Raw genomic sequence first — 13,220 nt, forward strand, 5'->3', positions numbered from 1 at the left:
CATTCCTTGGCAAAGTTGAATGCTATCACAAGTTTATTTTCAGGGTGGCTACCATCACTCACCTCTTGCATATCATTTCGACCTGGCAAGCACCTGGTCCTGGCCACAGAGGTATCTGAGTACCTTAAGAGGTCAGTCTTGGCTCATCGCTGTTCAGATGGCTCTGAACATTCTGTTGTCTTTTCATCAAAAACACTCCATGCAGCTCTGCAACAGTATGTTCAAGTGGAGAAAGCGGCTCTTGCTACTGTATAAGCCTCAAAAAATTACATGCATTCTTACACACAGCCATAGTTCACTTAATTAATGACCATACACCCTCGATTTCCTTCTTTGGCCTGTCAGAATTCTTACTGGACCAGGCCACTCATCCACTTAAGCACTGAGCTCTGTTCATGTCCCAATACAAAACTGAGATCCATTTTTGTCCCATTTTGCAACATGCAAATGTGGATGCTCTGTCCCAGCTCCCTATGGGGCCTAAACCTCATTCCACCAGGAGGAACTGTTTTGTTTTAAATTGGATATGGAGGCCAAGCAGTCAGTGGATGGCTTCCCCATCACCAGTTCCCATATTGCCTATACTATGGTGGTGGATCTGGTGCTTTGGCAAATCATACACTTGGTAATTTTTATGAATTGTGTCATCGCTTCTCCCTCCTGGATGGCATTATTCTCCTATCAATGGAAGGGTTTACTCCCCATATCGTAGTTGCAGCAGCTCTGCAGCAGAAGGTCCTCTACAGTTACTATATCAGCATCACCATGGGGAACTCTTGTGCAAAGCTGTTGGCATGCCATCATAGATCAGGAAGTGGAACACCTTGTCATGGCCTGCTCATGTGTTTGAGTCACCGAGCAGTGCCGTGCACTGTTTTTTCGCCATGGCCAGCCCTTACACAAGAGTGAAACAGTCCACAGATTTTGCTGGTCTTTTTTAGGCATTTCCTGGTTATTTGCAACTGACAAATTTTCTCGATTTCCTTGTGTCATCCGTTGTCTGCCTGAGACAGCAGACATAACAGTCAAGGCTCAGTTAAAGATATTCTCCATAGATGGTCTGCCTTGCAACCTGGTTTTGGACAATAGTCCTCGGTTTGTGGTGGAAACTCAATGGCATTTGTCACTTCGTCACATCATGGCACCCATAGTCAAATGGTGAAGTGGAATAACTTGTCTAACATTTTAAGACAGTTGCACAAGTATGTAGGCAGTTTCTCAGCCAAAGAGGCTTTCTCATTTTTTTAAGCTCCTGCAGAACAAAGCCAACTGAGTCTAAACATCCTGCCAAGCTCCTGCATGGCCATCAGCCATAAGTGCAGCTCAACCTCTAGCTGCCAGGGAGGTGCGTGCCCCCCCCCTCCCCCCCCCCCTCCTCTCCCCCCAGTGGTGCCAATAGTGTCACTGTTTGTGCCTAGCACACCAGCCTGCACCAGGGCATTTGGACAATACCCTTACTGGATTCCATCCATTGTCCAAAGCTTGCACAGTCTTCATAATTAGACTGATGGTATGCCACCAGAACCAGTTGCATCACAGAGCAGGCCCAGGGCCCCTGCCTTGAAACATGGGCTCAATGCCTCATGCACCATTGGCCCTAGCCGCTCCGTGGCTACGCAGGTGCTGGTTTGTGCTTGCCTACCCTGGCGCAGTGGTTGGCCTTTGTCAGTACCAATAGAGGCTTCACTTCCTGCTGCAGATGCCAGCACCTCCAACTGCACTGAGCAGGCACTGCTACCAAGCGGGACAGATGCCGGGCCTCCATCGCCGTAACCTCTCCTCCAGTCTGCTACAATCTTGCTGCCCATGCCAACACCCTTCATCATGACCTCCAGTGTCCAAAGGGCTTCCACCCCCCCCCCCCCCCCCAATTGTCACCAATCCTATGCACAAGTCATCTCAGGCTCTGTGGCTGGTGGGTGAGCCCTGTTCCCACTCACTTTCACCCATATGTGCTGGTAAGACAGATTGGGAACTTCTCGCATATTTGGATGCTGCCCCACCAACATGGATGTCTCTTCAGTCACAGCATCAGCCTGGTCTTTCCTGCAGTGAGGAAAGAGTAATGTAGTAACTAGCTGGTTAGTACACCTACTGCCCACAATGGTGAAACTATGGAAAGTGTAGTGTAAACTGACATTCAAACTGTGCACCCACATCTGCCAGAGGTGGTTGCTAATGGCAACCTGGTCATCGATCATTGTCACCTAGTATACTGTAAACATGCTGCACTACACCATCAGCACCTGTTTGGGATAATATCTTTAAGGACATGCACAGGCTTCCAGGCTCTCAGTTGTTAATGTTTTTTGTGACATGTAAATACCTTCACTGTATTCTTGTTGTCACTTCATGCCCAAGTACATTGTATCTCTTTGGCAGTTGTGTGTTTCCATGTATTCCTAGTTACAACACTATGCTCTGTAAATATTCTGTTAAGGTTTGCAATTATTCTATTGGAATATGGGAGACACCCTGGATTGCCTCATGTGCAGTGGGATGTTTTTCCACTAACTGAGGCAGCATATCTGTTGGGAACTGTAGATATTTGTGGCTATTAGGCCTATCACTAAAACAGGGACTGAAGTTGAGATTCCTTAAAAGCTATGTAATGTGTTACTTGGTGATCAATAAATTTGGCTTCATTATATTAGATGAACTATTTTCTGTTCGGATCTGGATGTCAGATGGCATGTAGAAGGCTCATAAACTAAGTCCATGATTGTGAGTTGTGTTGCCAAAAGACTCCTTTTAAAAACACAAGGAGCCTCACATTATGCATATAACACTGTCATATACATCATACTATTAAGAATGCAGGCCAAGTCTTAAATTCTTGGCTTGGAGAAATAAATTGAAGCTAAAGACTCAGTTCTTACAATTTCTATGAATCTTTGTCGATAGTACTATTATTTAACTGGATAGCTAAAAAATCTACTCACCAAGTGGCAGCAGAACACAGACATAAAAGATGGTTGTGATTGGCAAGCTCTTAGGAGCCAAAGGAAAAAAATTGGAGAGGTCTAGGACAAGGGGTAGTTTTGCCGAAAGTCACCCAGAACTGCGGGTCAGGAGAGGCTTACCACATGGAAAGAGAAGGAAAGTAAGATACATAAGATGATGCTATATGTATAATATCAGGCTCCTTGTGTTCTACACATCGCTTTGGTTGTGTGACTCAAGGTCATGGACCTAGATTTGGAGTGCCAATGACTAATATCCATTTCTCTCAGTAGGATTTTCAACTGGTCAGTAGTGCACATTGTGGAGATTTATCTGCATCTATCTGCAACAGTCAAGGACACTCACGGCTTTGGACTGCGAATAGTACAACACAGCTATGGTTTCTCAACAAATCTCATCACAGAAACAAACTGCAGAGAGGCAGCAAGGAAAGTTCAGCCACTAACAATAGCACAGTGCAGACCACAGATGCTCAGAATGCCCCATCAACAAATTGACTGTGAGACAAACATGGGTGCAATGTCGGCACTTAAGAAAGGACTTAATTCTGCACCATCATCACAGGACATTCCTGTCTGTCACATGAGTGATGTCAAACACGCAGTTGCAAGCTCTGAAATGAAATGAAACAGTGGATGAGATATGGCATTAAACAAGCCATATTCTCACAAAAGCAAAGTTATCACTGCCCAACATGACCATGGCTAAGCACAATGGCCTGCAAGCACTATACAGTGGTGAAAGCATTGTAATCCTTCCTGCTGACAAGGGAATTCTGCCATAATTATGGAATAGGTGGATTATGATATTAAGATCTGTGTGGTACTGGACAAAGATGCTTATCGGAAATTCCCACACAACCCAGCATCGAGAATAATAAGACAGACATCTGAACTTCTCGAGCACTCTTCAGTGGAAGACAGTGTGGTCAAGAAACGTTTCTGAAGGCATCTTGACTACAAATTGCTTATGCTTTACCGAAGGTCCGCAAGGATGGGACATCATTCTGCCTCATTGTATCCACCATTGGTTCACCAGCACATAAGCTGGCAAAGTACTTGGCCAATCTCCTCACTCCACATGTGGAGCACTGCAAACATCATACTAAAAAATCAGCAGATTCTATCAGGCAAATTAACCATCTTTGACTTGGTGAGGGTGACATGGTCAGTTTCAATGTAGTGGCACTGTTTACAAATTTTCCTGTCTGAGACTGTTTGTACTTAGAATCCCAGCTCTTTGCAAGTGGTGTGGTTGAGCTATTTAGGCACACTTTTAAGTTGCCTTATTTACTGCATAAGTATGATCTGATGGATGGTGTTGCAACGATTGGCCCATTAGCTCTAGCATTTACAAACCTCTTCATGGAGAATTTTGAAGGTTTGCCTTATATATGACGCCATTAAAGCCTAGTTGTTTCTCTCGATCCGTTGATGACACATTCATCATTTGGCTCCACAGATGTGAGAAACTTGACGAGTTCTTGGAACGTCTAAACAGCATTGACAGTAACATCCATAGTGACAGAAAAAGATACTGCATTGCTCTTCCTTGATGTCCTGGTCCAGTACAAACAGAATGGGTGCCTTGGGCACAGTGTCTATATAAAACCCACCACCACCAATCTGTACTTGCATGCCATCATCACCTGGCACAGAAGCGCACTGTTTTGCAAACACTGGTACACTGTGCAAGAATGATACCAGATGGTGATGATCTGCCCCATGAGCTATACCATCTACACAAGGCCTTCAGATACAGTGGCTATGAGTCTACCAAATAAATGAAGAGATTTCAAGTAAGACTCACAATAAGACCACCAACAATGAGTAGGAAGAGAAACTTGCTTTCCAAGGCTCTATGCTGGGCATAATAAACCACTTGCTGAAAAGACACATGATCAAATTGATCTTCAGGCCTCCAACAAAGTCATCACTTACCAAGACCAGTTAAAGACACAGCAGTTCTCAGAACAACTGGGGTCTAAAAGATACCTTGCGAGTGTGGCCAGTCTAACACTGGAAAACAGTTTGCACTGTGGAACAATAACAATATGCACTGTGGACCAGTGCAGGAAGCGGTACGAGAGGTTTTATCACCTACACTACCCAAAGACATGTGCTTTAATTGAGCATGCTTTAGAAAATGGACACCAAATAAAATTTGTCTGAACACCTGTCATGGCTCGCACTATGAGCTTCTGGGATTGTTTAATTAGAGAAGCCATTAAAATAAACACCACCAATAATACCTAAATAGAGGCAGTGGCCTGCAGTTCAGCATGGTGTGGGATCCACGGCTGAAGCAGGCACATCGAATGCACAGTTAATGTATGCCCATACATGGCAATGCAACAGGCATCAGTGACATCACAGCCAGTAGCTAATGTACGAGGGTCGGTCAAAAAGTAATGCCTCCCATTTTTTTTCTTCTTAAAAAAATTAAGTGAAAAATTTGAATTTGGCGCCATTCCTCAAACCTTCTTCTGCAATCCACTGCAGTAGTAACTTTCTGTGTCAACAGGTGGCAGCACAGCAGAAGTTTGTAAGATGGCCGACATCGATGTTCGTTTGAGACAGCGTTGTGTGATTGAATTCTTGAATGCAGAAGGTGAAACGCCCATACGCATTCATGAAAGACTGAAGAAGGTGTATGGTGTTGTGACAGTGGATGTCAGCACTGTTAGACGATGGGTTCGTCGTTGTAAGGAAGCTGAAGGGCAAACACCGTTGACTGACGAAAAGCGGAGCGGCAGGCCGGTGAGTGCAGTGACTCCACACAACATTCAGCAAGTTGATGACATCATTCGTGGTGACCGTCGGGTGACTGCAGATGAAGTGTGTCGCATTATTTCTCTTAGTAAAGGCAGTGTGATCACGATTATTAAACAATTGGGGTACTCAAAAGTTTGTGCACGATGGGTTCCAAGAATGTTAACCGATCAGAATAAAGAGGCAAGGAAAACAATAGCCTCCCAACACTTGCAGTGCTTCCGTTTGGAGGGAGATGAGTTTCTGAAAAAAATTGTGACCGGGGACGAAACATGGGTGCATTTTTTTGAACCCGAATCAGAGGCAGTCAATGGAGTGGCGTCACACAAGCTCGCCGAGGAAGAAAAAATTCAAAACTGTGCGATCGGCAGGGAAAGTTATGGCAACAGTTTTCTGGGATACAGAGGGTGTGATTCTGGTTGATTTTTTGGAGCAGGGATGCACAATAAATTCTGTTCAATACATCACAACCCTCAAAAAACTTAAAGCACGTCTTCAGCGAGTTCGCCCAACAAAATCAATGGCAGATGTTCTTCTTTTGCATGACAATGCAAGACCACACACCAGTCGTCACACCTCTTACGAGATTGTCAAAATTGGATGGGAAGTTTTGCCTCATCCCCCATACAGCCCTGACCTGGCACCATCAGACTTCCATCTGTTCGGGCCACTAAAAGAAGCTCATCGTGGGATTCATTTTGAAGATGAGGAGGCCGTCAAAACATCCGTGCGTCAATGGCTTAGGAAGCAGAGCTGTGATTTTTACCGTGCTGGGATACATGCCCTTGTTCAAAGATGGACCAAAACTGTAGAGATGGGCGGAGATTACATTGAAAAATGACAAAATGATCCTCAATGTTGTGGTTTTCAACCTATGTAATTCCATTTAAATTTCCTGACAATTAAACGTAGAAAAAAAAATAGGAGGCATTACTTTTTGACTGACCCTCGTATATAAGGGGCGTACCAGCAGCCTGGCAGTCATACCACTTGAAAATGGCTATGGAGTGCTTGGCTGAAAGCTTGTGTAAATTTAATCACTTGAGACAGCTGGAAACAAGAGAATTTTTAATGCAGTGATGGGTATAGCTCCATTTATTAAAAAAGCATTTAATGTAATAATTCGGCAACTGTAAAAATTAAAAATTTGTCAGAAAGTTAGCCACATTGTTCATTGTAACTCGGCAAAAACTGTTCCTTGATATATTTAACTATTCCAGCTAGGATGCTGTTGTAGCTTGCCTTAGCTGCCTCACCCTTGCACACAAATTCAACTTACGTTGCTGAATAACTAATGAAAGTGCGATGATGCAGTCCACCACAGAAAAGCCACCTTCAAAATGCCCATGTCACGTGATGTGTAACTATGCTGTGTTCTTGACTGGTACCATAGATGAAAATTTCTCAAAAGCATTTCTAACAGTGGAAGCTAAACCACTGCACAAGATTTGTTTCTGCTTGACCATTCCCACCGCCTGTCGCAACCTGATCTCCCCTCCCCCCCCCCCCCCTCTCCCCCCCCCCCCCCCAAATAATAATTATAGTAACCATTTCCTCATTTTTGCCATATAGTCACTACACATCATGTCTAATGATTGTGAGACACTTGTGATATTATCTCTCTTCCATCTAGGACATTATTTTTTTAAATCTGTTGTAGATAAAACTAGTATGTCACACAACTGAGAAATACTTTTCTAATTGGTTTGTATTTCTTAATCGACTACCCCTTATTTATATTCAATTCTACAAAACGTAAACTGTCTGAAATTTAGGCTCAGTAAGATATGGATTAAATGGCACACCAGGCCAAAAAAGGAAACAATTAACTTTGCAAAACATTATGTTAGCTTGACAATGTCATTCTTTACTAATGTAAGAAGGGCTTTTATTCAGTCTCCTTAATTGAACGTGTTTTCAAGTCACAATTCGCATTGATCAGATGACGTAATGGGTCAGTGGCCCATAGTCAGGCAGTGATAGGGCAGAGTGACCAGGGCTGTTTCTTCTTATAACCTCACATGCCGCACCTCTGTAATCTTTAACTTTCGAGGGAAGATAGGCAGTCATAGTTAAGACATTCATTATGGGAGATAATTTGTTTCCTCCGGTATCATTAGCATGAAATAACTGGAAGCAAACGGCCACAAGTGTTCATGAACTTCTCCTACTATTTGTGAATACCATTTGAACAGGTAATTCAGTACGTAAAAGGAGATAAAACTCTAATAGTCATGGGGGGTTGGAATGTGGTTGTAAGGAAAAAAATAGAATAATTTGTTACAGGAGTATATGGGCTTGGTAGTAGGAATGAGAAATGAGAAACACTAATTGGATTCTGCAATAAATTTCAGATGGTATTAGTAAATATTCTCCTCAAGAATCACAAGAGGATGAGGTATATTTCGAAAATGCCAGGACATATGGGAAGATATCAGTCAGATTACATCATGGTCAGGCAGAGATTCTGAAATCAGAAATTTGGATTGTAAGGTGTACTCAGGGCAGATATAGACTCGGATCATAATTTAGTAATGATGAAGAGTAGACTGAAGTTCAGGAGACTAGCCAGCAATAATTGATGCTCTAAGAAGTGGGATACAGAAAGACTGAGGAATGAAGAGACACACTTGAAGTTCTCTGAGCCTATAGATGCTGTGATAATGAATAGCTCAGAAGGGAGTTCAGTTGAAGAGGAATCAACATCTCTAAAAAGGGTAATCATTGAAGTTGGGAAGAAAACCATAGGTACAAGGAAGGCAACTGCAAAGAAACCATGGGTAACAGATGAAATACTTTAGCCGATTGTAGAAAGAAGTAAGTACAAAAATGTTCAGGGAGATTCAGGAACACAGAAATAAATGTCATTTGAGAATGAAATAAATAAGAAATGCAGGGAAGCTAAGGCAAAATGACTGCATGAAAAAGTGAAGAAATAGAAAAAGAAATGATCATGGGAAGGATGGACTCAGCATATAGAACAGTCAAATCAACCTTTGGTGAAATTAAAAGCACAAGTGCTAACATTAAGACTGCAATGGTAATTCCATTGTTAAATGTAGAGGAGACTATGGATAATGGAAAGACTACATCAAAGACCTCTATGTGGGAGAAGACTTGGCTGATGACGTGACAGGAGTCGACAGGGAAGAGATAGGTGACCCGGTATTTGAATCAGAATTTAAAAGAGCGTTGGAAAGCTTCACATCAAATTAGGCAGAAGGGGTAGATAAAATTTCATCAGAATTTCTAAAATCATTGTGGGAAGTGGCACCAAAGTGACCATTTGCACTGGTGTGTGGGTTGTGTGACACTGGTGATACACCCTCAAACTTTCGGAAAATTGTCATCCACACAATTCAGAACATTGGAAGAGCTGACAAGCGCAAAAAATATCACACAGGCAGCCTAACAGCTCATGCATTCAAGTTGCTCACAAGAATAACACACAGAAGAAAGGAAACAAAAATTGAGGATCTGTTAAGTGATGATCAGTTCAGCTTTACGAAAGGTAAAGGCACCAGAGAGGCATGTCTGATGCGGTTGATAATTGAAGCAAGACTGAACAAAAATCACACCAAATGCATAGGAGTTGTCTACCTGGAAAAAGAATTTCACAATATAAAATGGTGCAAGATGCTGGAAATTTTGAGAAAGAGGTGTAAGCTATAAGAGAACACACAAAATGTACAAAAACAAAGAGAGAAAAATAAAATTGGAAAACCAAAAATGAAGTGCTAGAATTAAAAAAGGATGTACGCAGGGATGTAGTCTTTAACACCCTCCTGCTGTCTGTAAGTCGAAGAAGCAATGAGGGGAAACAAAGAAAAGGTTCAAGAGTGGGATCAAAATTCAGGTGAAAGGATATTGATGATAAAGATACGCTGGTGACATTGCTATCCTCAGTGATCACGAAGAAGAATTAAAGTTTGTGTAGAATTGAATGAAGAGCCTATTTACTACAGAACATGGCCAGCCAGTGTGACCAAGCAGTTCTAGGTGCTTCATTCTGGAACCACGTGACCACTACTGTTGCAGGTTCAAACCTGCCTTGGGCATGGATGTGTGTGATGTCCTTAGGTTAGTTCAGTTTAAGTAGTTCTAAGTTCTAGGGGACTGATGACCTCAGATGTTAAGTTCCATAGTGCTCAGAGCCATTTTTTTTATAAAAGGAAGAAGTAAGTAATGAGAAGTAGCAGAAATGAAAACAGCAAGAAACTTTACATCAGAATTTGGATCACAAAGTAGACGAAGTTAAGGAATTCTGATACCTAGGCAGTAAAATAACCCATGGTGGATAGAGCACAGATGACGTAAAAAGCAAAGTAGCATTGGCAAAAAGGCACAGTATTAAATACAGGTCTTAATTTGAGAAAGAAATTTCTGAGAGAGTAAGTATGGAACACAGCATTATATTGCAGTAAGACATGGACTTAACAAACAAACTCCCACATGAAAATTAAGCACCACTCTGGTACTCAGTTTTACCACACATAAAACTAATAATATCTGGAATGAAATTTTCATTCTGCAGCAGTGTATGTGCTGATGTGAAACTTCCTGGCAGGTTAAAACTGCGTGCGAGACTAGAACTTGAACCTTTGCCTTTCGCAGGCAAGTGGAAGGTAGGAGACAAGCTACTGGTAGAATTTAAGCAGTTAAGATGGGTCATGAGTTGTGCTTGGGTGCTCAGTTGGTAGAGAACTTGCTCACGAAAGGCATTAGTCCCAAGTTCGTCACAGTCTGGCACACAGTTTTAACCTGCCAGGTGTGTGTGTGTGTGTGTGTGTGTGTGTGTGTGTGTGTGCACGCGCGCGCAGCAGATACTGAGCAGTTGGTGTCAATCAAATAGATACTTTACAGAGGAAATATCAATGTAGTTTTAAGTAAAATATCTAAAGAAATTTTAAATTAAAATAATACACTGAGGTGACAGGAGTCGTGGTATACCTCCTAATTTAATGTTGGACCTCATTTTGCCCTGCATAGTGCAGCAAATCGATGTGTATGGACTCAAAAAGGCATTGGAAGTCATCTGTAGAAATATCGAGCCATGTTGCCTCTATAGCCATCCATAACTGCGAAAGGTTGCCGGTGCAGGAGTTTTTGCACAAACTAACCACTTGATTGTGCCCCATAAATATTTGATGGGATTAATGTTGGGCTATCTGGATGGCCAAACCATTCACTCAAACTAACCAGAATGTTCTCCAAACCAATCGAGAAAAATTGTGGCCCAATTACAGGAAGCATTGTCATACATATAAATTCCATTATTGTTTGGGAACATGGAAGTCGATGAATGGCTGCAAATGGTTTCCAAGTAACTGAACATAACCATTGCGAGCCAACAATCGGTTTAATTGGATCAGACACCCAGACATGCCATGTAAACAAAGCCCACACCATTATAGAGCCACCACCAGCTAGCACAATGCCTTGGGTCCGTGTCTTCATGGAATCTGCACCACATTCAAACTAAGCTGTTGGCTTTTACCAACAAAATCAGGACTCATCTGACCAGGCCACAGTTTCCCGGTCATTTAGGCAAAGACACTCACACTGGTCATCTGCTGCCATAGCCCATTAACAGCAATCGTATGTCCCACATCGATTTCTGCAGTTATTTCATACAGTGTTGCTGGCCTTCTAGCACTGAGAACTCTATGCAAATGGTACTGCTCTTGGTTGTTAAATGAAGGCTGTTGTCCTCTTTGTTGTCTAATGTGGGAGGTAATGCCTGAAATTTGGGATTCTCGACACGCAGTTGACACTGTGCATCTCAGAATATTAAATTCCCCAACTGTTTCTGAAATTCAATGCCCCATGTATCTAGCTCCAACTACCATTCCACGATCAGAGTCTGTTAATTCTTGTCATTTGGCTGTAATCACATCAGAAACCTTTTGACATGGGAGTAAACATGATAATTTTCCCAGTTCACTTGTATACCAAAGCTCTTAGTCCAATAATCTTCTCTTGTTACCTTTCCCTACTGTCCTAATCCCTACACACTATGCTTAGTGGTCATTGGTGCTATCACTGTAACACAAGATGAACTTAGTTGTGAAGTTTGGAAGGTAGGAGAGGAGGTAATAGTGGAAGTAAAGCTGTGAAGACAGGTCACGAGTCGTGCTTGGGTACGTCAGATGGTAGAGCTCTTGCCCATGAAAGGCAAAGGTCCTGAGTTCGAGTCTCGATCCGAAACACAGTTTTAATCTGCCAAGAAGTTTCATAACAGTGCACACTCTGCTGCAATGTGAACATTTCATTCTGGAACTTAATTCTAGCAGAACAATTTGTAACACTTGATTTATTATTTGAACTTCGGAAGGTAGTATATATTGATCCCATCCACCACTCCCATCAGTCTGCTATCATTTCTTCAACAGTGTCCTCTTCAGTCACCACCACAATTTGTAATAAACTTGAGACCAATTCATAGGCTTTAAGATACAATAATTAACTATGGAGTTGATACAGTAATTATTCCTGGAATAAAAGGATAAAGCACTAGTAATTCCCACAGCTCTTAACAATTTAGTTGTACCTAATTTATATTGTTAAGACATATTTTCCTGAGACTTTTGTGGTATCATTATACTCACATAAGTGGTCAGGTAAATAATGTAAACAGTCATTATGTTGGCATATTTCACATGAGAAAGTATACTGTAATTGTAAAACTGATTTGCTCTTATCATAACGAGAGATTGCAATTACGATCTACAGAACTTGCAAATAACTAAATATATGTTCTCATTGCTTTTCTTTCCAGTGCACATTAAGGAAGAAGAACTTAGATCAATGGCAGACAAAACCAACAGACATATTAGACTGAGAGAACTAATGATGGAGAACTCGAACAATGCTAATCTCATTGTTATGTAAGTTGTCAACTTTTGTATAAAATTTACAGTAGAAAGCCAGCTGCTAAATTTATCTTTATAAACAGTTAATGTTGGCTTTGTATGCTGAAATCGATACCAAAATCACAATTCTATGATAAAGTGGATAATGAAATGAGATTTTTCATAGCCGAAGTTTTGTGTAAGACATGAAAGATTAAAACAAGGGAGATGTGAAAACAAACTGCAGTAGGCTAGATAAAGATGGAAAAGATTCAAAAGCACAAAAACTGAAAGAAAAAGTCTCAAATAGAGCATATAATGGGAAGCTGATGTAAGGGAAGCCAGACAAGAATCTCAGATATGTGGCTATACAAAATTGATAGTAGCAGCAAAAGACTTTGGGCAGTGTATGTTTCACCTCACTCATTTGGAAAATTACAAAAACATCATTAAAATGATACTGGGAGGGAATGTGGCCATTGGTAATGGAATAAGTGTCAGAATGTTGTGAGCAGCAGATCACTACTTACTTGTAGCAAAGCATGTACTGTAACAAAATGCTATGATATTATAGCACACATCACCAATTCTCCTTCATAGAAATTTGTTAGGTGCTGACAGCTAAAGACTGAAA

The 13,220-nt window shown here is 41.6% G+C and overlaps 1 protein-coding gene across 13 annotated transcripts in view; it reads left to right on the forward strand.

Moving 5' to 3' along the window:
* The window catches only part of LOC126282231 (bumetanide-sensitive sodium-(potassium)-chloride cotransporter-like), a 221,222-nt gene that overhangs the window by 202,203 nt on the left and 5,799 nt on the right, over positions 1-13,220 (forward strand). For all 13 annotated transcript variants that reach the window (XM_049981807.1, XM_049981797.1, XM_049981800.1 and 10 more), the window contains one exon: positions 12,514-12,622. In XM_049981807.1, coding sequence (XP_049837764.1) covers positions 12,514-12,622 — 109 coding nt within the window. The remainder of the gene's footprint in view (positions 1-12,513; positions 12,623-13,220) is intronic.

Source organism: Schistocerca gregaria, chromosome 7 (genome assembly GCF_023897955.1).
Source record: "Schistocerca gregaria isolate iqSchGreg1 chromosome 7, iqSchGreg1.2, whole genome shotgun sequence".
NCBI classification, from domain to species: domain Eukaryota; kingdom Metazoa; phylum Arthropoda; class Insecta; order Orthoptera; family Acrididae; genus Schistocerca; species Schistocerca gregaria.